The sequence below is a fragment of the Orycteropus afer genome, unplaced genomic scaffold (assembly GCF_000298275.1).
Source record: "Orycteropus afer afer isolate SDZICR_OR568_19922 unplaced genomic scaffold, OryAfe1.0 scaffold00100, whole genome shotgun sequence".
Lineage (NCBI taxonomy): Eukaryota > Metazoa > Chordata > Mammalia > Tubulidentata > Orycteropodidae > Orycteropus > Orycteropus afer.
The window spans coordinates 6,796,140-6,822,987 of NW_006921687.1; the positions used below are offsets into that span (position 1 = coordinate 6,796,140).

The window sequence follows — 26,848 nt, forward strand, 5'->3', positions numbered from 1 at the left end:
TCACATTGCTTCTGCTCACTTGCTACAGTGTATTGATATGTAAGATCTGGATAAACTGAGACATGCAATTGTGGCAAACCAATTGCTAGCTAAACTTGGTAAATTTTCCCCCTTGATTATCAATTAAAGTTCTAACTATATGCTGTTGAGTCAATTCCAACTCATGGTGACCCAGGAGTGTCAGAGCAGAACAAGCCTCCACCGATTTTCAATGCTAATTGTTGGAAGTCTATCACCAGGCCTTTTCTTCTGGGAACCTCTCAAAAAAAAAAAAAAAAAGCTGTTGATTCCAACTCTTAGTGACTCTATAGGACAAAGTAGAAGTGCCCCCATGGCGTCTCCAAGGCTGTAATCTTTACAAAAGCAGATTGCCACATCTTTCTTACATGGAGTGGCTGGTGGATTCGAACTGCTGACCTTTCTGTTAGCAGTCAAGTGTTTAGCCAATGTGCCACTAGGCTCCTTGGGGAGCATCTGGGTGTGCCCAAACCTCCAACCCCTAGGGTAGCAGTTGAACGTGTTAACCATTTTCACCACTCGGACAATCAAGGCTCTGAACCAAAAACCAAACCCACTGCCATCTAGTCCATTTCGACTCATAGCGACCCTATAGGACAGAACAGATCTGCCTCATAGGGTTTCCAAGGCTATAAATCTTTACGGAAGCAGAATGCTCCATCTTTCTCCCCTGGAGTGGCTGGTGGGTTCAAGGTGCTGAACTTTTGCTTCACAGCGGAGTGCTTTAACCACTTTGCCACCAAGGCTCCCTAATTAAGGTCCTATTGTTGTTGTTGTTGTTAAATGCCGTCGAGTCGTTTCCAACTCATAGCGACCCCATGCACAGCAGTAGGTGCTAAATATTATATTAGGCACCTTACATACTCCTTCATTTAATGCAATAACCCTTTAGGGTGAGGTTTATTGAGTTTTATTATCACTTTATAGACAAGGAAACTAAAGCTTAGAGAGTTTAGCCTTAAAAATCCCAGCTATTAAGTGATGGAGCTACCTGACCCCAAGCCCAGGTATTATGTATGGTATTAACTGCATTTCTGACCTTTACAATTTTTTTTAAATATAGAATTCATCTGTGTTTTTAAACTTTAATTCAAAGACATCGTAGTTGTCCTCAATTTCAGAAACAGATTGTGCTGCAATTTTCTAATTCCTTGCCTCTACTTAAATTACGTTACCACCATTAAATGTTGCCTTCTATAATCATATTCCTAAGCAGTAAAACTAGAAGAAAATGATTGCAAATGCAGATTTGTGTAATTAGCATAAATAGAAATGCAGTAGTAGTTACATAACAAAGGCTGACTTAAACTTGCATATTTTGGAAACAAGATTTGCTCTTTAATAGGAATTAATATTCTTCTAACTGGAGACTATCCCTTATGGTATAAACTTTCAGGGTTAAACCCAAACGTAGTTATATCCATACTTGGGAGCATTTTGAGAATTCAAGGCTGAAATTTCCACACTGTGCTTGTTGTCAATCCATTGTTCTGTTGCCTGGTAGGCTCAGGAAGTGAATATTCTACCACTTTGTGCAGTTGATTCTGGATGTTATGTCCACTAAACTGGGGTCGCCCAGGGTCACCAATTAGTATTTCAGTTCTGTGGGTCCAGAAGCATTTCTTCAGCCACAGATGGAGACTATCTGCAAGGTCTTCATCATAAAACATATCTCCAAGAACAACAAGGTCCCACTTATCTTGCTCCAAATCCAAAATATTTTTGGTTAAAATGGGAAAAGGATTCAGCTGGTTCAATCCACAGTTTAGTGTAATGGCCATTCCTGCAACTTTAAAAAAAAAAAAAAAAAGTACATAATGAATTGGTATATGTTGGGTCATTTTAATTCTGTATTGCTTGATATGAATTTAGAAAATTTCCTAACAGTATCTTTTTTCCTCCTTTCTGTTGGGAAAAAAAAAAAAAAAACCCTCACAGCCATCAAGTTAATACCAACTCATAGCCATTTTGGTTAGCAGCTGAATGCCTTAACCACTGCACCACCAGAGCTCCTTTTTATTGAAAGCTGTTTTCACAAAGAAGCCTGATGACCATGCCAATATAAGCTACTTACTGCCATTTCCAAGAAAATATGTCAGACTGGGTATCTTGAGCCAAGAGGTTTGGTTCTTAAAGCTATGTAGGAGACAGGGTTTTAGGTTTGTGCAAGGTGGTGAGTTAGAACTGAGGCTCCTGTATAAAATAAGGGCTATGCCTTCAGCGAAAGGGTGGACAAAAAGAAAACTAAAAAAATAAAATAAAATAAAAACGTACTTGTCTCAGCTTGAGCTCTAAAAGAATAAAAGTCTTCCCTAAAGACACAAGCCTATCTCATTTGGGTCTTGGCTCAAATAAATACTATGTACATATTTCAGGAAATCCCTAGCCCAGAAATTAACAGTAACATGTTATATCACTGTACGATCCCTGGCAGAAACACAGGCAAATCCTACTGGGTAAATGTACCGTCAACTCAGGCCTCACAGAATTCCCACAGTGTCCCACTGAACATAAGCTCACAATCTCAGAGTACAAAATATATACGGCAATAAGCTACCAAGTGGATGCAACTGTACATAGTTATCCTGGAGAAAAGGGAAAAAAAGAAATAAGAGAGATGAGCTTTAAATACTTTTAAATATGAAATCCTTACTGGGGTCTATGTCATTGGCCAAGATCCTTAATGCCCCACTCATTTTAGCAGCAATAGCTGTAGCTCCACATCCACTTCCAAGATCTAACACAGATTTTCCTCTGACAATGTCAGGATTATCCAAAAGATACCTAAATTAGAAAGAAAGATTAGAAAATTAGAGAGATGAGAAGAAATCAGTAAGATGTATATATATATATATATATATATATATATATATATATATGTATGTGTGTGTATATAGATATATAGATATATATATTTGGGTTGGCTGGACAATGAAGTAGTAGAACTTAGTAGAAGAACTTGGTCCAACCTCAGCAAATTTGGCCTGGCTAGAGTGAAACAAAATGTCAATCAGAGCTGGGCTGATATAGAAGGAAAAAAAATCTAGTTATCTGCCCTTTCTCTTCAGCATGTATGAAGAACAGCTCCACACAGCTAAGTCATCATGCTCTTCAAACTCAACTAAAAAAAAAGTACTGAGCACTTACTGTTGTTGTTGTTAGGTGCCATCAACTCAGCTCTGACTCACAGCAACCCTATGTACAACAGAACAAAACACTGCCCTGTCCTGCACCGTCCTCACAATCCTTGCTATACTTGCATCCATCATTGCAGCCACTGTTGTCGATCCATCTTGTTGAGGGTCTTCCCCTTTTTCTCTGACCCTCCACTTAACCAAGCATGACATCCTTCTCCAGGGACTGGTCCCTTCTAATAACATGACCACAGTAGGTGAGATTAAGTCTGGCCATTCTCACTTCCAAGGAGCATTTTGGCTGCACTTCTTCCAGGACAGATCTGTTCATTCTTCTGGCAGTCCACAGTATTTTCAGTATTCTTTAACACCACCACAATTCAAAAGCATCAATTTTTCTTCGATCTTCCTTATTCATTGTCCAGCCTTCATATGCATATGAGGCAACTGAAAATGCCATGACTTGGGTTAGGCGCACCTTAGTCTTCAGAGTGACATCTTTGCTCTTTAACACTTTAAAGAGGTCTTCTGCAGATCTGCCTAGTGCAATACGACGTCTGATTTCTTGACTGCTGCTTCCATGGGTGTTGACTGTGGATCCAAGTAAAATGAAATCTTTGACAAATTCAATCTTTTCACCATGATGACATTGCTTACTAGTCCAGTTGTGAGGATTTTTGTTTTCTTTATGTTGAGGTGTAATCCATACTAAAGACTCTAGCCTTTAATTTTCATCAGTAAGTGCTTCAAGTCATCTTCACTTTCAGCAAGCAAGGTTGTGTCATATGCATATTGAAGGTTGTTAATGAGTCGTCCTCCAATCTTGATGCTGTGTTCCTCTTCAGATAGTCCAGCTTCTTGGATTATTTGCTCAGCAGATAGAGTAAGTATGGTGAAAGGTTTCAACTCTGACACATGCTCTTTATGGTTTTAAACCATTCAGTATTCCCTTGTTCTCTTCAAACAACAGCTTCTTGGTCTATGTACAGGTTCCTCACAAGCACAATAAAGCATTCTGGAATTCCCATTCATCACAATGTTATCCATAATTTGTTATGATTCACAAAGTCAAATGCCTTTGCATAGTCAATTAAACACAGGTAAACATCTTTCTGGTATTCATTGCTTTCAGCAAAGATCCATCTACATCACAGTGATATCCTTCATTCCGTATCATTTTCTGAATCCAGCTTGCATTTCTGGAAGTTCCCTGTCAATATATTACTGCCACTGTTTTTGAATTATCTTCAGCAAAATTTTACTTGCATGTGATATTAATGATACTATTCAATAATTTCCACATTGTGTTGGATATCTTTCTTTGGAATGGGCACAAATATGGATCTCGTCCAGTTGGTTGGCCACATAGCTATCTTCCAAATATCCTGGCACAGATGAGTAAGCACCTCCAGCATTGAATCCATTTGTTGAAACATCTCAGTGGGTATTCTGTCAATTCCTGGAGCCTTGTTTTTCGCTGGTTGTTTTAGTACATATTATGATCCACTTTAGTACATATTATGATATTAGGAGCTCTGGTAGCATAGTGCCTAAAGGCATTTGACTGCTCACCAGAAGGCTGGCGGTTCAAATCCACCAGCCACTCCTCGGAAGGAAGGTTGGGCAATCCTACTTCCGTAGTGATACTGCCTCGGAAACCCAAGGAGGGGTCACTATGAGTCGGGGCCGACTCGACGGCAAACAACAACAACAACAACATGATCCAAAAACTACTAAACACAGGGAATAAACCGAAGTAAATCAAACTCACTGCCATTAAGCTGATTCTGACTCACTGCAAACCCCTTTGGGTTTCTGAGACAGTAAATCTTTACAGAAGTAGATTGCCTAGTCTTCTTTCCACCAAGTGGCTAGTGGGTTTGAACTGCCAACTTTCTGGTTAGCAGTCAAATGCCTTAGGCATTACACCACCAGAGCTCCTTCCGCACAAGGAACAGAGACTGAAAAAATGCTGCCATTCTCAGGATTAAGCAAGCTAGATCCAAAATACATGGTCTCCTTTCAATTGTTCATCATAGAGTGTTTTTTCCTGCTGCCTGAATTGTATTATTACAACTTCACTGGTAAGGTACAACTAAAGTCCAGTTCAACCACAAAATTTGGACCAGGGGTGATTGGTTACCAAATAAGTGAAGATGGATAACACTAAAATAATAAATGTTAATGGACACTTGACCTCAGTACTGGAGATGAATTGGGAGTAATGGGGACCATGGTGTTAGAATAAAGATTTCTGCTTTGTTAGGCCTGATTCCATAGTGTTAGAATAAAATTCTGCATTTTTAGTTAAGATGGCATTTCTTTAAAACCTGCCTTCAACCTTGTTGGCATTAACGTACACTCCAAGATACAGTTATCAGTTCCTGCTGCCTCCTGTGCTCTAAGACAGGGCCAGCTGTGTCAATAAAGGCTCCTGGGTCAGACTTAGGACCCACCCTCTAGACTTTGACAAACACCAATGGAGCCTCTTACGGATTACCTGACAGCTGTTTGACCTCATGAGAAACATTCCTTTCTTAATTACCAATTGTCCTATCTAACTTTTGGAAAACTAATCCTGCATATGAGCTGTATCTCTTTTCCTTTTACATATAAGAAACCTTAATTGTAAGTAATGAGCAGAGCAGGCATTTTTTGGAGTCACTGAGACCCCATCCGTTGATGCAACTTCTGATTAAAACTCTTTTTCTCAAAAAAAAGGGGGGGGGGGACCAGGCTTGCTGGTCCAATACAGCCTGGTGGAACCACTGAGACTATGGCCTCTAGCTGCCCGTCAGGTCTGGAATTGAACCCACACCTGTGGCTTCCAGCCAAGCAAAAGATAGGCATATGAATTGAACATTTACCTGAAGTAGATACATTCCTTGGAGATAACAATCTTGAGAGAAAGAAGGGCTGTTTATATGCCGGGAGACAGCTCAGGGGGCAAGAGTGCATGGAGGGATGGACACAAGGAAGAGGTAACTATTGGGAGGAAGTGAGAGGGTAGCTGTTACATTGTGGTAAATTATGGTCAATGTCATGAGACAAAGTATATGTGAACTGCTGTATGGAAAGTGAATTTGCTCTGTAAATCTCCACCCAAATCACAATTTAAAAAAAAACAAAACTCTCTTTTTCTCCTTGAACTCTGGTGTGGGGTGTTGCCTCCACCATTCCAGGGCCAGACCCTGGCGTTTTTCAGGTAACAATGGTGAAGTAGGAATTGAAACACATGCCTGGTCAAAAGAGGCAGTTGCTACTCATCTTCAGCTGCTGCTGTCTCCCAGCTATCCAATTTCACCAGATATTCCTGTTTTTCAAAACAAAGTTGACTTTTACAGGAAATTTCTCAAGTTTTAAGTATTAAACATTAGCAACTAATTAAAAAAAAAAAAAAGAGTTACAACAAAATAAAGGTCAAACAAAACATATCTGTGGGTCACCAGTTTGTGCCTTCTGATACAGAAGAGTCTCTTAAAGACATGGACTGTGTTTATATTTGGATTTGCCAAATAGCCACTCTAATACATATCATTTAAAATGTCAGCATTTAAAAAATATCGTGTAACTAATTAAAGCTTGAAGGTTTGGCAACCCAACCACCAGAAAATTGGAATTGTTAGGTAGTACCTGGAAAGCTTTCCAGTCCTTGGGATTTCTAAAAAAAGGTATGCTGACACATGTATTACATTTAAAACAATATACAACATTAACTCTGTGGGCCGTGCCATTCCTGTCAAAGAGAAGACTTTATCGTCCTTTTTGTTTCACAGTTCCATAACCTGAAGGCAGAAACATTAAATGATTTACCCATCCAAGAGCAAAGACCAGACTGAAAATCCTGAGAGATCTTGCCTTTGTTTCATTGTCTGGTTTTAAAGAAAAAAACATAATGTGAGAAAATGCCCTAAGAAGACCTTTGCAATATTTGGGGTGGGGAGGTGGAAAGGGGGAAACCTTAAAAATGCAGAATCGAATGCAGGGTTTGCCTGAGATAGCAATATGCCACTAGAGTAGCGGGAAGCCTTGACTGCCCCATTCACTCACATCTCTTGCTCTGCGCAAAACTGAGAAGAGGCAAAGATGGAGGGTAAAGGTTAGAAGCAACAGTCACAGCCCTGAATTAGGAGTGCTGAAGGGCTGGGTGCTTAGGTTCTGCCCAGGAACTTGAGGCACTGGCCATATATTATGACCCTTGAACCTGAAGATATGTGAGATTTCTAGGATCCTGATAGCTAACCCTGTTGTTGTTGTTGTTGTTATGTGCCGTCGAGTCGGCCCCGACTCATAGCGACCCCTCCTTGGGTTTCCGAGGCAGTATCACTACGGAAGTAGGATTGCCCAACCTTCCTTCCGAGGAGTGGCTGGTGGGTTTGAACCGCCAGCCGTCTGGTTAGCAGGCAAGTGTCTTAGCCACTATGCTACCAGAGCCCTAGAATCTCTATATTTGATAAACTTGGCATACAAGGTGAAACTATGCCACTAAACCACCAACAAAGATGGTTTAATTGCCCCAAATAAGAAAAGAAGTATTTTGACTTTTGCTCTAGTAATATTTTTCTTTGGGGGCTGGGAGGGGAGAATGAGGAGTTGGAGGGAGCAGAAAAAGAAAGGATCTGTCCCAATGCCATCAAGTCAATTCCAAATCACAGTGACCCTACAGGACAGAGCAAACTTTCCCAAAGGTTTTCCAAGACTGTCCTCTTTACAAAAACAGACTACTTCATCTTTCTCCCATGGAGCAGCTGGTAGTCTTGAACCACCAACCTTCTGGTTAGCAAACAAAAGCCTTAACCATTTCACCCCTGAAAGGATCTGTCAGCCTTGAAAGTTCTCATTTAATTAGGGCAATACCTAGACAGAGCCTGGCCTCCAGGCCAGTAGATAGCCCAGTAAGGATCACTGTAGGGCCACAAGTCAGCTCTTTCCCACCAGAACTTGCATCTGGGAGTCAAAAGCCGCAATTGGATTTCAGGAGTGAGGCTGCCACCGCTGGTAACTTCAGTGTTTTCCTCCAGGAAAGCTTTCATCTCAGGGTCCAAAAAGCTTCCAGCTCCTCTCCAGGGGCAGTGGCCCCAGGGAAACAATGGAAGACCACTGCTTCTCACAGCCCTCAGTAAAAGATAGCAATGGTTCGTGGGAAACTGTGCAAATACTTTCCAACTTAGGCTCAAAGCCATTAGTCCTTTTCCAAAACATTGGTTCTGTCAGTATTGCTGTTGATAAGGGTTGCTCCTCATGGGAAAAGAACAAGGGCCTGGCTCCCAATTTGATCTCAACAGGACTCTCTGGATCACTGAAAAACAGAAATAATACTGAAAATTCCAAGGCTGACTAACATTTCCAAATCCTATTACATACTAAAAAAAATTACAGTGTAGGCTCAATATCTGACGATTTACAAGTATGAGTTCATTTAAGATGAAAGCTTTGTGCATCAGTTTAGGAAAACTCAATCTTTTAAAAGGATGTCTTTTCACAAAGGAACCCCGTTAATTTTTACAACAAATATATAAGGATTTGATTTTGAGAAAAACTCATCAGAAACCTGTCTGGTGCATAAAACAAACTATATTTTGAAGTCCTTGCATACCCTCAACAAATCACTTACCATTAACCAAGCACTGTGCTTGGCCACTAAGAATACCTGTCCTCAGGAAGCTTACATTCTAGCAGGGGGATAGAGCATTTATCAAGGCAACACAGTTCTAGCTGTTATGAAGTATACCCAAGAGCTGCGGAGTTAACAAACTTAACTGTCTGTGGAGCAGAGGCTTATAAATTTACTGACTACACCGTGCTTCAAAAAAGATTACTGTGTCATAAAATATCAGTGTAATCAATATTCAGATTTTTCCTTTATAGTTTGTTTGATTTTGATCCCAACCATGTAACAGCACTGTTTCCACTTCCTCCTTGTGTTTACTGTTTCCTTTTGTCCTTCTTTCCTATCCCTTCCTACCTTCTGAGCTTTATCCCTAGGCAAATGCTGTCCTTTTGATTTCATATGGTGGTTCTAAGGAGAGCACACCTCCCTGGAATTACTGTTCACCTTATAGGACTGTCTATCCTTTGAACAAAAAGTTGAGCCATGGGGGTGAGTTCAGTTCCAGGCCAAAACTTTATAGATTTAGTTGTAGGAAAAGGATATCGACTCTCAAATCTCTTTCTGTAAATATCTCTGATGATTCAAGTTGACCAAGCCTGAGCTGAAAAGATTTGCTCCAGCCTTGCTAACAATAAGTAGGAATGAGGAATAGCATCTTGGACACTAAAATTATACAGCTAATTGTCTGGACCCTGTGATTTACATACTTGTTTTAAACAGTGTTATACCCACCCAAAAGGCACCCTGGAGATGCAATAATGATTAAGCATGCTGCTGCCAACTAAAAGGTCAAGAGTCTGAACCCACCAGCTGCTCCTCAGGAAGCAAAGGCCTGGTGACCTGCTTCCATAATGATTATAGCTTAGGAAACCCTATAGGAAAATTCTACTCTGTCATATAGGGTCACTATGGGGCAGAACAGAGTCCACAGCACACAACAGCACAGCCACCCAAATACCTTGTTGTTGTTATGTGCTATCGAGTTGGACCTGACTCACAGCGACCCCTCCTTGGGTTTCCGAGGCAGTATCACTACTGAAGTAGATTGCCCAACCTGCTTGCCGAGGAGCGAGGAGCGCCGGTGGGTTTGAACCGCCAGCCTTCTGGTTAGCAGTCAAGTGCCTTAGGCACTACGCTACCAGAACTCCTACACCCAAATACATAGAGAGCCAAAAATTAAAATACCTGCAAGGGGCCAGATTGGTGATATAAATGAGTGAGGCAGGCTAGTGGTAAGATAACAGAAGGGGCAGCGGCAAACTGGATACTGTCTTAACAGCCCAAAGGGGCCAACAAACTGTTGCCAGGTAAGTACAGGTAGCCAGATCTTCTGATTTCTCAAGATAATTCAGAAATCCACTTACTTTTATTTATGGTTAAGCTCCCACCTTTTAATCTCTGACAACTAATTCAAGTAACAGAACAGGGCAACAGCATGTATCAAGTAACTAGTGTGCAAACCCAGGCTAGACTTTCAGTGTGAATTATCCTATGTTTATGCACCAAACGTTGGCTCCCAGGAGTTCTAATAGTGACATCACATTCCACTAATTCTGTTAAGCAGTATTGGGTTATTCCTGTTGTTGTTAGCTGCCATCTAGTCAGCCTACTTATGGGAACCCTATGTCCCACAGAGTAGAACTGCTCCATAGGGTTTTGTTGGCTGTAATCTTTATGGCAGCAGACTGCCAGGCCTTTCCTCTTCAGAGCAGTGTGAAAACGCCAATCTTCAAATTAGCAACTGATGGCAAACTGCTTGCGCTACCTGTTTCTTTGGGTAATCTCTAGAATCATACAAGTGCAAGGCTGGAAAATAAAGCAAATACGAGATTATTTTGGATTTGAGCATGTCATTGGGACTGAGGCCTTCTCCTCCCATTCCAGCACCAATAAAGCATCGGTTATGAAGTGCGTGATTATGTGGTGGGCACCTGGCACCTAAATTAACCGACAAGAAAAGAGCTGGAGGGACAGAATGGATAAATTCCACAAGTGTGTGTGACTACGTTATTTTCCTCCCGCATGCGCTAAAGCAAGACAGGGAGCCATCGATCTTAAAGGGGTAGGTACGGTCCTCCTTCTTTCTTACCTTGCTTTTCTAATGCTGTACTGCACTGCACTCGGAAGCTAAAGCACAAGACAGTCGCCTTTGCGACTCTCTTCGGTACATTCTTCTCCCTTGCGCCTCCAGCTCACTCTTCCCAAAGCTTGAGACTGGAGGAGGGCGGAGAGTACGCGCAGCCAGAAGCAGGCTGCAGCGCCTTCCGCCCTCTTTCCCAGCAGCTCTGTCTTCCTTTTTCACTACGGTTTTTTTTTTTTTTTTTTTGGTTTTGGTTTTTCTTAAAGGGGCAGGAAGGGCCACACGAAAGGCTGCCGTTACCTCCCTTCAGAAAGTTACAATCCGTGTGCAACGCTCTGTCAAATTTTTACTTTATAAGATTGTAAAACTCGTTATGGATTTTCTATGTGCCAGACACACTTCTGGACAATGGGCATAGAGCAGTGAGCAAAATGGTTCTGTATAACTCCTTTATAGCGCTCACAGGTATTTATAGGTAAGTAAAATTATAATTTATGTCTTCCCTGTTATAATAATATTCCTAAAGGCACAATCTAAATGTATTTGCAATCCACAGCTCTTAAACTCTGAATTCCTATATCCATCTTTAACCTGGATTCAGTTGTCCCAATAGCCCCTCAACCCACCACATTCCAAATTTAATTCCCCATCTCCCCTGACAATTAAAACCTGCTCTGGCTTGTCAAGGGGTGCGGGGGTGGGGGGGGAGTCCTAAACTAGGAAATGGGCAAACTATGTTTCTGCATCTTTAGTTTGCAGTTTGATAAATGAACTGGCCTGTTCAAAATCAGAGCTTGCCCCTTGGGTGCTGTGCTCCTGCCCTGGGTTTGAGGGGTCCCAGGCTTTTCAGTAGGAGCTCTGGTAGCGTAGTGCCTAAGGCACTTGACTGCTAACCAGAAGGCTGGCAGTTCAAACCCACCAGCCACTCCTCGGAAGGAAGGTTGGGCAATCTACTTCCATAGTGATACCGCCTCAGAAACCCAAGGAGGGGTCTCTATGAGTCAGGTCTGACTTGATGACACACAACAACAACAGGCTTTTCACTCATGTAAACTGGAACCTCTAGGATGAAATGTATTGTTCAAGTTAACAGCCCCAGATGTATCCTTATCATTTGCTTCTTAGATGAATGGAGTAGCTATTCTGATTGACAGATACACACCTTTCATTTTAGAGTATTTTGCCCTAGATTTCCTCTGTAATAACCCCTAAAATGTTTTTATGACCATGGAGAAAAACAGAATTCTTTATCTTACTAGCTTTTTACTTTACGGGTGTGTGAGGAGCATCAGCTGCTGATGGAAGCCTTGCATTTTCTCAGTTACAGTAACCTCTCATTTCCAGCTGCTCTCTGGTTCCCTGCTAGCAATAAACTTTGATATACCTTCAATAAATAGGGGCATCCCTGGCTGCTGCAAGTGGTTAAGCACTCAAGTACTAGCAAAAGGTTAGGTGTTCAAACACTCAGGTGGAAGACAGGCTTGATGGCTCTGCTTCCAAAAGTTCACAACCTTGAAAACCCTATTGGAACAGTTCTGCTATGCACACATGGGGACACCATGAGTCAGCGATGACTCCATGGCAACTAACAGCAACATATGTTCAATCAGCTTCAAAAATGTTTCTAACCAGTGTGTTTTCTAATGCAGTAAATAGCACAAACATCCCAACTGTGGTCCGTGCCAGAAACCAGTGAGAGGAGACGGCCACATTTCTACAAAAGTGGTTATGGTGGAAATCAGAGAGGTCACAGTTGAAAATGTATTTGCTTAATATTTAGTCACCTTATCTAGAACTCAGGAGCTCTGGTGTCATAGTGCCTAAGGCATTTGACTGCTAAACAGAAGGCTGGCGGTTCAAACCCACCAGCTACTCTTGGAAAGGAAGACTGGGCAATCTACTTCTGTAGAGATACTGCCTGGGAAACCCAAGGAGGGGTCGCTATGAATCAGATCCGACTTGATGGCACTGAGTTTGATTTTTTTTTTTTTTTTTTTTTTCCGGTATCCAAAACTCAGCCTCAGCTAAAGGAATTACTGCATGTCCTTTGTCCTCTTTAATTGTTTTTAAAACTATTCACTTCTTTCCATCCCGACAGCCATTGCCTTAGTTTGACCTTATGATTGTTTGCCTGGATTCCCTCCTATAACTGTGTGGTCTGTTGATCTCAGTCCTGCCTTCCTCCAACCTATTCTCTATACTCCAGCTTAAATGATTTTTCTGCAACTTAATTCCATAGTCCAGGAAAAAAAAACCCTACATTTCTGTAGTCCCAGATAAGCCATGAAAAGCAGACACCTGGATTTCTTTTTCTACTATTGTTTGGTATTGATAATTTTGTTGCTTTTTAATAGCTATTTTACTAAAATAGACCCAGATGTTATCCAGAAGATAGTCAACTCTCTAATAACAATTTGAGCCATCTCCTGAGCTCATTATTTTTGCCTTTGTATACTTGCCTGCAAGAGCTCTTGTGGCACAGTGGGTAAAGCACTCGGCTGCAAACCCAAAGACTAGCAGCTGGAACCCTGCAGTTGCTCTGCATGCAAAAGATGAGGCAGCCTGCTTTCTTAAAGATCTACAGTGTGTAAACCAGATGGGGGGCAGTTCTATTCTGTCCTATGGGATCACGCTATGAGTCAGAATTGACTTGTGGCTATGTTTTGTTTTTTTTGGGGGGGGCACTATATCAAACATGAGGAGCTCTGGTAGCACAATGATTATGTTACGGGACGCAATGGGTTCACCACTTTAACAAGAATGAGTGAGATAAATGGAATGAGTAAGGTGGATTTTATTTCTCAGCATAAGAAAGGAGACAACAAGAAGAATAATTTCTCAAAAGTCTGTCTCCCCAGACAGAAGCAGTTAGGGAAGTTTTATAGTACGGGGGTGCTATACACCTGTGAAAGATGTACATATTGAAAGTTTTGGGAGAGGTCTCATGCCTTATTCATAGGGGGTGGGGTTATAGCTTAGCATGGAAGTGTCCTACCATCCCCTTGCTTCTGAAATGGGCCTGTGTAGCACCAATGATGTAGTTCAGGTGATCTTTGGTTCCTTGACATGAGTTTTAAGTTCTGGGTTCAGTTAGAGGGCAAAATTGTTCTTTCCACATATCCTCCTGGGTCTGACTGGGACCAGTTGGGAATTTATGGCTAAAAGGTATCTGTAAACCTGAGGGTCTGCAAGAATCAGGGTGGGGGTGTTTCTGGTTTGGCTGATTAGGGCTTGTTTATTGCTTATGGTGCCCCTAGGTCCCATACCCAAGGGTGATAAGAGGCTTTCTCTCTGGCTTAACTGGCATCAAAGATTGGGGAAAAAAAAAAATTTTTTTTTTCTAAACTAGCTTCAGTTAAAGCATTTGGCTGCTAACCAAAATGTCAGCAGTTCAAACTGAGCATTCGTTCTATGGGAGAAAAATGAGGCAGTCTGCTTCTGTAAAGATTTACAGCTTTGGAAACCCTGTGGAGCAGTTCTGTTCTGCCTTATTGGGTCATTATAAGTCGGAATCAACTCCATGTCAGTGGCTTTTTTAAATACCAAACATGATATCCTTTGCTAGCAGTTGGTCTTTCCTAATGATGTGTCCAAAGTAAGGAAGAAGTCTCCCCATCTAGCTTTTAAGGAGCATTCTGCTTGTATTTCTTTGAACACAAGTTTATTCGTTCTTCTGGCAGCAACAGTATATTCAGTATTCTTGGCCACGACCACAATTTGAATGCACCAGTTCTTCTTGTTCATCTTCCATCTTCCTTTTTCATTGTCCAGCTTTCCCATGCATATGAGACAATTGAAAAGACCTTGGTACCTAAGCAAGTGACTGAATCACGTCTAAATATCATTCTGACAGCTGGCCCTGTAATACCAGTTTGCTTTAAAAGGAGTTGAGTTCCTGGGAGAAGCCAGCATATTGTCATCGAACTAAGGCTGTGGTGCCATCTAGTGGTAATTTAGCTTGATATCAGCCAAATGTGCCTGAGTTAAAAAACGCAAAACAAAACGCAACCACTGGTGTGGACTCCAATCCTACTCATAGTGACCCCTTCTTGGGTTTCCGAAATGATATCACTAGAGAAGTAGGTTGCCCAATCTTCCTTCTGAGAAGTGGCTAGTGGGTTTGAACCACCAGCCTTCTGGTTAGCAGTTAAATGCCTTAGACACTACGCCACCAAAGCTCCTGAGGTTGAAGAAAAAAATCCCAAAACAAACTGAAATAGCAAAGTCTGAAAAAATTCTTCCTCTCCACCTTCCTCTGCCCCCTCTCCCTTCCCTCTCCCCTCCTCCTTACACACATATACACACAGAGTCCACAGCTAATCTACCAGCAAATCCTTTGAGCTCTATCTTTAAAATATATTCAGAATCCGACTGCTTCTCACTGCCTCCACTACTTCGCTCTAGCACAAGCCACCATCTCTAGTCTAGATTATTTCAATAGCCTCCTAACTACGCTACCTACTTCTGCCTATGCTCCCTTCAGTCTATTCTCAACAGAAAAGCCAGAGTGATCCTTTTAAAACGACAGTGCCCAACCCCCTTTATAATTGCCCACTAGCCTCTCCCTTCTCTGACCTAAAATCCTACTGCTTTCCCCCTTTTCACTCCTTTCCAGGCACACTGTGTGGGGCCTGAAAGATCTTTTAACCAGAAGCCTTTAGTATGGAGATTGACACGTCCCATGCTGAGCCCTAATGCCTGTAGTATAGAGATTAAAATGTCCCATGCCTCAGAGCCTTTTATCAGAAATCTGCATGGCTCCAAAAAGCCTCTCGCCCACCTTTGAAGGCTCCGAAGGGAGTATGCACATATCCAAGAGATCCGGCTGGCCCCCGAAAAATCTCTCACTCACCTTTGAAACTGGGGGATTCCAACCCGCCCCCAATTTCCCAAACCCCTGTCCTAAAAACCAAATTATCTACTCCACCCCATATTCTTCTATAAAGATGTTTTAATGTAAGAGCACGAGGTCTTTTGCTCAAGCCACTGATTTGGTGAGAGCAAGGACCCTAACTTAAGTTAGCTAATAAACTTTCCTTTTGCTTTTGCATTGTCGTGTGTTGGCAAATTCCTCGCACTGAACAACTCCTTCATAACCTGGGCACCAACTGGACCATCTTCTTGTTCCACAGACACCAGGCACACTTCTGCCTCAGAGTCTTTGCATTTGCTGTACCCTCAGCCTGGGGCATTCTCCCTCACACATGTGCATGGCCAACCCCTTTTAAGTTTGCTCAAATCTTGCCATCTCACAGAGGTCTTGCCTGACCATGCTATTTTTGATTCCCTTTCCCTGCTTCATTTTTCTCCATAGACACTCGTTGCTTATTTTGCTTATTGAATGTCCTAGGAGAACAGGAACTTCCATGAAGGCAGGGATTTGTTTTCCTTTTTTTAAGGAAAAAAAAAAAAGTGTGTGTGTGTGTGTGTATAAAGCCAAAATATACAAATCTTAAGTGAACAGTTTGATGAGTTTTCACAAATGTATGTACCGATGTAACCCATACCTATCAAGATAGAAAACATTCTCATCATCTCAGAAATTCTCTCCTCCCCTTTCCCAATCAATCTCACCCATCCACCCCCAAGCCCAGGTAACCAAACCACAGATTAGTTTTGCCTGTTACACAGTTTCATGCAAATGAAGTTATACCTGTGTATTCCTTCTGTTGCTCAGCATAATGTTTCTGAGATTTATCCATAATGTTGCATATATCAGTAGTTCTTTTTTATTGTTCAGTATTATTGCATTGTATGAACATACTTATGTTTGTTTATTTATTTTCCTGTATATTGACGCTTGGGTTGTTTCCAGTGTGGGACCATTATAAATGAAGCTATAAAGCTTCTATGAACATTCTTGTACATGTCTTTTTGTGGTCAAAATTTTCATTTCTCTTGGATAAATACCTAGGAGTGAAACAGTTACATCGTGGAGTAGTTGTATGTTGAACTTTATAAGAAATTGCCAGTTATTCCCCTCCCCCCTTTTTTGGTAAAAAAATGCCCAACAAAACATACACTGATCCCGCAGTTTCTGTGGGTACAGCTCAGTGACATTGATGACATTCTTCAAGGTGCGTCACCTTTCTTGATACCCTTTTCCAAATTATTTCACCATCATTAACATAAACTCACTGCCCTCTAAACTTCCATCTAACCTTTCAGGTTGGAGTTGTCGGTTTGATCACATATAGATAATTCTTTACAAGAATACAATACTCCATTCTTTACTAATTAAGCTCAACTTTGGTTTAAATGTGACTCCAAGGACAGTTTGGGCTTCAGTTTGAAAGATTTCCTCAGGACAGTGGTTTCAGAGATCTGTCCAGCTTCGATGGTTCCACAAAGTCTGGATTTTATGAGAGAGAAATTGCCAGTTTTCCAAAATGATTGTGCTCTTTCAACTTTATTCCCACTGGTTTTTCACGAGAGCACCACATCATCACCTTTTGTGGTGTCAGTCATTTTAATTTTAGCCATTCTAGTAGATGTGAGGTGGTATCCCATTGTGGCATTCCTGTACCTTAGAACAAGGTGGGGCCCATACTAGGAACTCAAAATATCTTTTGAATAAGTTAATTATTGATTTACTCTAAAAAGTCTAAATAAATTAAGAGTGGATTCAAAGCTATTAGTCCTTATTAACCCAGAAAAACTTCTAACTTGGATTTGAAATTTTTCTTGAGTGGAAGAAGGTCATATATATCCTAGCCTAGTTGGCTAGGAATAATATTGATTTAACTCACAGCCCATTTTTCCCATTCTGAACTGACATCATGTCATTATAGTCATTATAGTCAGAACTTACTGTAGTGCTTTACTTCCTCAAAAAAAAAAAAAAAAAATTTCAAGATATTTTATGCCCTAAGAACTGTGTGACACATTTAAACATCATCAGTCTTCCATAGCTTAGGGAAGAAAAAAAGGTGAGAACTTCTGGTAAAATTTATTCAGCTGTTTGATTTGCAATTCTCCTTGCATTTTTATTTTTTCCATAAACACCTGACATGGTCTGAATTTATAAAGTATAATGACTGAACAAACTTTCACATAAACTATTAACTTACTAATAGAGAAAAATTGGGCTGGAAGTAGACATGGTAATTGTAAGGATTATCTGTGGTTAGATTTTCTGCTTAACTATTGTAAAGAAAAATTTGTGCTTCAGTGGAAAACCTTACGTTGTTTAGTTCATACCTTCTGGGTCATCTGATTCTGATTCTAGGACATCCGTTTTATAACTTTGTAAGCTGTAAATAAGGACCTTAGTGGTGCAGTGGTTAAGTGCTTGGCCCCTAGCTGAAAGGTTGGCAGTTTGAATCCCCCAGCCGCTCTGCAGGAGAAAAGCCCTGGTGATCTGCTCCAGTAAAGATTACAGCCTTGACAACCTTCTGGGACAGTTCTACTCTATCCTATAAGGTTGCTACGAGTCAGAATCAACTCCATGCATTGGGTTTGGCTTTGTGTTTGCTAAGTTGTAGATATCTATAGCAATGCTAAATGTATTTTGTCTACAGACATGTAAATTCTGTCTGGTCCAATCAACTTCCCTACCTGTCTGCAGAAAAAGCTAGTCTTGCCTCTAACTGCAGATTCATTTTTATATTCCTGATCTATATGTGTACCTGTTTGTTGGAGTCTCCCTTGAAATGACTATAACAGCTTACCAGTTTCTTTGTTATGAGTTTTACACATTTTTAAAACATGTTCATTTTATGTACGTATGAGAGTCATAATTTTACCTTTTTTGGGGGGGCGGGGGAGATTACCCTTAATTAAATAATTAGTTAGTGAATTAAGTAATTAGTTAACCATACTTAAAAAAAAAAAAAAAAGCCACTGCCCATCAAGTGGATTCCAACTCATAGCAACCCCTGTTAGGTTTATAAGATTACAAGATGGTAAATCTTTACAGATGTAGATTGCCCCATCTTCCTTCAATGGAGCAGCTTGTGGATTTGAACCACCAAACTTCTAGTTAGCAGTCAAATTCTTTAGGCACTGTACCACCAGAGCAACTTAGTTAACCTTACAAGGCATATAATTGACCTCCAAATATGTGAGGCTAGTCCATCTGAAGTGGTGCTGGGCTACCAAGCAAAAGGTTGCCTGAGAAGGAAGTCCGGGCAATCAACTTCCGAAATATCAGCCATTGAAAACCTATGGAGCACATTTCTACTCTGACACAGTTCTATGCAACAACTAGTTTTTGTTTTTGTTTTAGTGGCAGAACTTGGATTCTCCTTTTCCAGAAGTCTCTATATCAACATTGTTCTCTTTCAACAGTCTGCTTAGACAGCTTCTGACTTCAGAAATTAATACTTTGAGCATTAGCAGCAGTGGCAGGGAGGAAATGAGCTTAACCCTACACATTTGAGACAGTGTCCAAAAGAGTCCCCCACAACACCTACTCCCACTTATCCTCTAACAAAAGACTCCAAGGGTAGGGAAACCCAATAACTTTACTCCACTTTTATTTTTACTTTATTTCAACCATAATTCTCAACATGTACAGTGTCCCTGACCCCATATTTTCAAGGTATTAAGTCACAGAACCCAAGGTTTTAGAACGTGTGTGTGTGTGTGTGTGTGTGAATGTTTGGGGATAGAACAAAAGGGGTGGGAGGGAAGAAGAAAGGGAGAGTGACTGCTTAGGGGACACTGAGTTTCTGTTAATGGTGGTGAAATAATTTAGGAAAGGGTAGATGTGACGTGACACAAGATGGTGACACAGCATGATGAATGATAACGACATCACTAAATTGTACATGTAAAAATTGTGGAGTTGACAAAGTTTTGTTATATATATTTTCACTACAATTTTTTTTTTTAAATGAAAGTGCCTCAGGTATAAAATGCGCCTTGACTTGGCCTAGAACTGTTAGAGACTGTCTCACTCCTTACCAGCCCTGTAGGCTAAAGGGACTTCACTATGCCAGTGCTTCAAGCTACCTTTCAAATCTCTTGATTAAAAAAAAAAAAAAAAATATGGCGCTGGCATTTTTTTACTTTTGCTAAGGCATATTAGGAACATGGAAACCTTATATATGTTGTTTAATAGTAAGCTTCTAAGAGAGGTGTGTTGCCAACTAGCTCCAGTAACGTGAACAACCATCCATTGAGAATTGGCTAGCGGTAAACACTACTGTAGACAAAATGAGTAAGTCCTGGTGCCTGCCTTCAAGGAACTTTAATGGGAACCTCAGTAGTTAACTGCAATTTTAAAATATGCATATGGTAGTTAGAGTTGTATGTCAACTTGGCTGAACCTGGTTGAGTGGCCGGGCAGCTGATGGTAGTTATTCCCCATGATGAGACTGGCAATCAACTCCGTGGCAGGATCTATCACAAGCAGCTGAGTTAAGACGCAGCTTTGGGAATGGTTTCTAGTTTATGGCACACTGAACCCTGCATGTAGCCGTGTCATTGTTCAGCAGTGTGCCATGCTCTGCCAACCTTGGGACTTTCAGTGGACTTGAATCAATAGCCTGCCCTGTGATTCGGTAACATCGGGACTGTGCCATTTTATTTGTCAACCTTGGGCTTGTTAGCCTCAGCAGCCAGTAGCTGCCTGAGTGAAGAGATGCCTCTAGCTTCAGTGGGCCAAAAGCAAGAGGCAGAGCTGAAGCCCAAGGTCAAGGGGCTTTCACACAGCCCCTAGAGCCTGGAACTCTGAACTTGGACCTCTAGCCTCCCAGACTGTAAGAGAATAAACTCCTATTTGTTTTAAGGCCATCCCATATGTGGTTTTTCTGTTAGAACAGCACTAGGTAACCAGAACAATGCCCTATGTTATAAAATTAACTCTGTGAAGGGGCAGTGAAGCATAGAAAGCAAAAACAAAAAGCAGTTGCTGTGGAGTCAGATTGAACTCACAGTGACCCCAGGTGTGTCAAAGTAGAACTGTGCTCCACTGGGTTTTCAATGGTTGCTTTTTGAAGTAGATCACCAAGCCTTTCTTCCCAGGTGCCTCTGGGTGGACTCGAACCATCAACATTTGGGTTAGTAGCAGACTGTGTTAACCATTAGTACCACTGAGGGACTGCACAGTCAAGCTTAGAAGATGAAAAACAAACCGGTTGCCGTGGTCAATTTCAGTTCATAGCTACCTCCTGTGTGCACAGAAGAATTGCACTTCTTAGGGTTTTCAAGTCTGTCACCTTTCAGAATCCGATTGAGGTACCTTCAGAGGTATCTCTGGGTGGGGTTGAACTGCCAACCTCTCAGTTAGTAGTCAGGCACTTAACTGTACCATCCAGGGATTCCACTGCCCAGCATGGTAGCTCTAAATTCAAACTTCTACCACTTAATAGCTCTGTGGACTTAATGGATTTAACCTCTCTGTGCTTCAGTATCGTCTGTAAAATGAGATAATAAGAAGTACCTATTTCATAGGATTGTGGTAAAGATTCCATGAGCCAATGCACACAAAGCTTCGTAAAGCAGTGTGTGGAACATAGAAAACAGATTCAATAAATGTCAGCTATCATTATTACTAGTATTTGAACTATCAACAAATACTGTATCACTGCCTGAATCAAATCAGCCAGAATGTTCATAAAATTAGCACAGGAAGTCCTCATCTGTTGGTTATTTCAGGAGCTGGAGTATATCTTTACACAGAAACATTGTAATAGATGATGCTTCGTTCCCAGGCCATCAAACAAACAGCCCTTTAAGCCATGCTATCACTTAAACTTGCATATTTGCAGTTTAAAAATATATACTTAAGACCTTGTTATTTTAATAACAAAAAAATAAAACAGAACAGCGATAAACTGTAAGCAGTAGTTTTTTATTTAGCTTGAAAGTAAGCTCTTGAAGAAGAGCAGGGTAGATATAAAAAGAATGGAGAGGAATAAAGAATTTGTGCAACATGAAAAGAAACATCTGGGTACCTGAAAAGTTTTAGAGGTTGATCCTCTAATTTATTAGAAGTTCTTATTTTACTCCAGGACTTACATGGCTTTTTTTTCCCCCCCTGCTTGGGTCATTCTTAGAGGTAGTTTTGTACCTGTATATGAAATTAAAAGATAGACAGAAGAGAACAAAAGGAGGATATATTTTATTTAAAAGGATATGTACACATATAGAAGGAGGTTGAAAAAAAATCTTAAAGGGAAAACAGTCAATAAAAACTTTTTTATGTGGCTCCTTTGGTAAACATCAGTATCTGGCAAGTGATCGAGTTGAAACCTTGTACAGAGGCTCCTACTAGCCAACAGTACAGTGCACCATCTTTCTTTGGCACTGATTGTCCATGTGATTGAATACTTGATTCTGTTCCCCCTTACTATTTTTTTAAAAGAGAGAGAGAGGATATGAAAAAATCTAGATATTTTGCAGAGCTTATCAATAGAATGCAACTGAGACAGAGATGCCTCTCGGAGGAAGCCATAGCAAATCTCTGCTGAACGTCCACTCATCAACTGTGAAGACAAAGAAGAAAATTAGAGAACAAAATTAAAGAAACATGTGCCAATATTTGAAGATTGTGAAATAAAATTAGGAATTTTATTAGTCATTTTAGTGCTCTGGGGATGGCATCCTCATATCATTCAAATTCATACATAGCATATAAATCCAATTTGGTCACTTTTGATTTTCAGAAATGCTGTATGTATGTAGGAGAGTAAAGCGAAGGCCGGTACAGTGAGGAAATATGCTGGGCCGGACAGTTCCCATGTTGGCCACCAGGTGACACCATCAGCTAATAACAGCCCAGCTCCTGATGCTGTTATTGGGGGCGGGGCGTTTTCAGCGAGGTTTGAAAAGGAAAAAGGCTGTTTAGTGCGTTCATTCTGTTGGGACTTTTACAAACAGGTATTTGTAACCTAGAGACTGCAGGTGGTGTCAGGTTGTAATTACGTTTTTGCTGCCTCCTTAACATACTTTGTATAAGCATTTTTAAATACTGTCTTCTGGCTAATTGACTCTTACTTGCCCAATTCTCTCAAGAACCTGCAGAACTACTTCTGTTCCACAAGGCGCCAGTAGCTTTTATCTGCTGAAGCAGATAATCTCATCTATCTGAAGTCTGACCACCAAATCTAAGTAAGAATCTGACCTTAGATTTTGGTACATCTTGAAATTAGATAAACTGCTGCACTTACACATATCTGCGTAGGTGCTGTTAATGTCAAGACAGGAGTAGGATTCTAGACTAAATTGAACCCTTAGTCAAGGAGATGGCAGCCAGGCAGCTCAGCTCAGTTCCCATGACTCGGCTCCCCCTGCAGGGTTGATGCGTTGCTGGCTCTACAATCCCCTTTTCTTGCACTGATGCTGTGGAGCATTTTGCTTTTCCCTTCAGCATGTTCCTTTTGTTGCTATAATCTGCTTTATGCTTACTCACAGACCCAACTCATAGCAACCCCTCCTTGAGTTTCCCAGGAGGTATCACTACCGAAGTAGATTGCCCAATCTTCCTTCCGAGGAGTGGCTGGTGGGTTTGAACCGCCAGCCTTCTGGTTAGCAGTCAAATGCCTTAGGCACTACGCCACCAGAGGTCCCAATCTGCTTTATAGAAGGTATAAATGACTTTTGGAGTACCTGGGTGGTGCAAACAGTTAAGCTCTCAGCTACAAACCTAGAAGTTGATTTGAGTCCACCCGGCCATGACTTACAAGAAAGGCCTGCTGATGTACTTCTGAAAGGCAGCCACTGAAAACCCTTTGGAACACAGTTCTCTGAGACATCTGGGGTCACCAGCAACTGGTTTTTTGAGTTTTTTCAAACCATTAAAAAGACAATTTGGACTGCATTTAGGAATTCTGGCTGATAAGCCCAGTGGCTGCTGAAGATCTTCCTGGGCAGCAGAAAGCTGGTGGGCCTTACATCCTAGGGTCTGGTCTTTCTCACTATGGTTAAAAAACTTACTTGGCAGCGCAGGGTGATTTGCATCTTACACTGCCACAGGCCCAGGAGATTGTTGTACCAGGGGTAATTGCAATTCATTAAATCATAATAAATATGCAGCATGTAGGAGAGAAATGGGAAGCACACGGTTAAATGAAAAGAACTCTTGGGTTATTGAGGTTATTTCAACAAATGACTAGACTAATCCATTAAATGTGGGTTTTACTGGTTGATTTCTCAGTGGATACATTATATCCAAGTGTGGCAAATACACTTTCTTATGGTGCCCCATATGTACTACAACATGAATGTACTTAATTTTGTTGTCAGTTTCTACCACTTTATGTATATCTACCCCATCATTTATCTATCAGTTTGTCACACTGTGGTGGCTTGTGTGTTGCTATGATGTTGGAAGCTATGCCATTGGTATTTCAAATACCAGCAGAGTCACCTAGAGTAGACAGGTTTCAGCAGAGCTTTCAGACTAAGACATGCTAGGAAGAAAGGCCTGATGACAGGCTTCCAAAAATTAGCCAGTGAAAACCATATGGATTAGAACAGAATATTGTCCAGCTGGACTCAAACATACCAATGATCATGAGGATGTGCAGGACTGTGTAACGTTTGGTTCTGTTGTATGTAAGGTCGCCATGAGTCAGGGCTGACTTTGGCAATAACAACATATGGTTGTTATTATTTCCAAGTTGATATGATCCTCCTCTCTAACATAGAATATGAAAGATGACACCATAGTATTAAGAGAAGATGGCCTATGTGGTTGTTGTTATATGCCATCGAATCGGCCCCAACTCATAGCAACCCCTCCTTGGGTTTCCGAGGTGGTATCACTCACTATGGAAGTAGATTGCACAACTTTCCTTCCGAGGAGTGGCTGGTGGTTTTGAACTGCCAGACTTCTGGTTAGCAGTCAAGTGCCTTAGGCACTATGCTACCAAAGCTCCTAAGATGGCCTATAGTGGAATAACAAATAAACCCTGAACTCTCAGTGTCTTAACACTGTAAAGGTTTGTTTCTTGTTCATGCTGATGTTCTTGGTCAGAGCTCTTGTCTGAGCACCTTTTCTCCAAGCAGCAAATTTGGGAATTGGGGGCTCCTTCCGTTGTTTGCCTCTGACATCATGGAACTTTCACTTTTAGCCCAGCAGATGGAGAAAGGATGAACATGAGATTGTGTGGAGTGTTTTATGCAAAGGGATGCTGGGAAATGTAGTCTTCCTCTATGCTCAAAAGGAAAAGGAAATGGTTTAGTGAACACAAAGAATTCTCTCTGCCACAGTCATTAGTCATTATTGCTAACAAAGGAACATTCTGTAATATCAATTCCACCTTTCCATTCAACTCCATCTTCTTGGATTTTGTACAATTCTTAATATCATGGAGAAATGAAATAAAACTTCTACATGCTTATAAAGGAGCTCTGGTAGCATAGTGGCTAAAAACACTTGACTGCTAACCAGAAGGCTGGTGGTTCAAACCCACCAGCCACTCCTCGGAAGGAAGGTTGGGCAATCCTACTTCCGTAGTGATACTGCCTCGGAAACCCAAGGAGGGGTCGCTATGAGTCAGGGCCGATTCGACGGCACATAACAACAACAACAACATGCTTATAACACTGTCAAACGCATTTTAACCTTATTTATATGTCATTTAACTTTGAAGAGTATTGTAATTTTAGATCACCCTCCACTGACTGAAGACTAACATTGACCCTACTCCTCTCCCTGCCCCCCTCTACTCCCACATTTAGGGTTGTTACCCAAAAAAAAAACAAAAAACCTCACTACCACCAAGTAGTTTCCAACTCATAGCGACCCCTCCTTGGATTTCTGAGGTAGTATTACTATGGAAGTAGATTGCCCCATCTTCCTTCCAAAGAGTGGCTGTTAGTAGGGGAAATAGAAATCCCAGATTCAAACAGGTTCAATAGAACACCTGTGTTAAGCATTAGATAGAATAAAGACAGTTATCCAGGATGAGGGAAACCATTAGTATGTACATAGTTAAGCTGAACAGAGTCCGCTGAGTCACAACCATGGAGCTAATTATGTAAGATTGAAAACAAAGGGAATCATCATAAAATCATGATTGGTGGCTGTAATAGTTGGAGCTGTGTGTCAACTTGGCTGGACCACAATTCTGAGTGGTTTAAGCAGTTGTGATGTGGGTTATTCCCATGATAAGATCAGATGTATATGTTTTGAGCAGCCAATCTGTTGAAAGGGAGTTTCCCTAGGGGTGTGGGCTGCTTCCAATATATTCATGGACATCCTGGGAAAAAGAGACACTCTTCTGTGGATCAGTATCCTATTGTGCTGCCTACAACTGTCTGTGACCAAACAATCCACCATTCAGCCTGGAGACTTTGGATTCATCATTTACTGGAGTGAACAGCTGGTATACTGCCTACCAGCCTTGAACTCACCAGCCCCTGCAGCTGTATGAGTTGGGAAAAGCCTCCAACTTGACGTTCGATCCAAAAACTTGGGACTTGCCAGCTTCTATAAGTATGTGAGCCATTCTCCTAAGATAAATTTTTCTCTCTCTCTCTCTCTCTCTCTCTCTCTCTCTCTCTATATATATATATATATATAAGCTTTACTGGTTTTGCTTTCTCCAGAGGACCCAGCCTAACACATTTGGTACCAAGAGTGAGGTGTTGCTCTGACAGATACCTAAAATATGGCAACAGAAGTGGAGTGCGTCCTTGACCCCAGACTCTGGCAGAGAGACCCTGGCAGAGAGACCTCAGCATGCAGCATGAGAGACGGCAGGAGCTGGGAGACCATCATGAGACAGCAACAGCCTTACCAGCCCACAGAGGAGAAAGCTGGATGCTATTGTGCAGGCGGCTTCCTGGCGGAGTGGGTTGCCTTCAGGTATTAACTGGTAGAAGAAACCAGCACAAAATGGAGTAGCAGGTTGACCAGTCCACAGAGCAAGAAAGCTGAGTGCTTTTAGGGCAGGAAGATTTCCAGGGAAATGTGTTGCCTTTGGCATTAATCGGCAGAAGCGGAGAGACCAGGGAAACAGGAAGCAGAGCTGCCTCACTATCAAAGGGTAGGACCATGGCCTCTGGGGGTGGAACCACTATGTTGTTGTTGTTAGGTGCCTTCTAGTCTTC

At 41.4% G+C, this 26,848-nt stretch overlaps 1 protein-coding gene across 1 annotated transcript; it reads right to left on the reverse strand.

Annotated features, from left to right (window-relative positions):
• Positions 1–1,463: 1,463 nt before the first annotated feature.
• On the reverse strand, positions 1,464–8,335 carry ETFBKMT (electron transfer flavoprotein subunit beta lysine methyltransferase). The gene is made up of 3 exons (XM_007943174.2): positions 8,010–8,335; positions 2,672–2,802; positions 1,464–1,807 (listed from the first exon to the last, which is right to left on the reverse strand). The coding sequence occupies exons 1-3, from the start codon at positions 8,333–8,335 to the stop codon at positions 1,464–1,466; spliced, it is 801 nt and encodes a 266-aa protein (XP_007941365.1).
• Between the last annotated feature and the right edge of the window lie 18,513 nt (positions 8,336–26,848).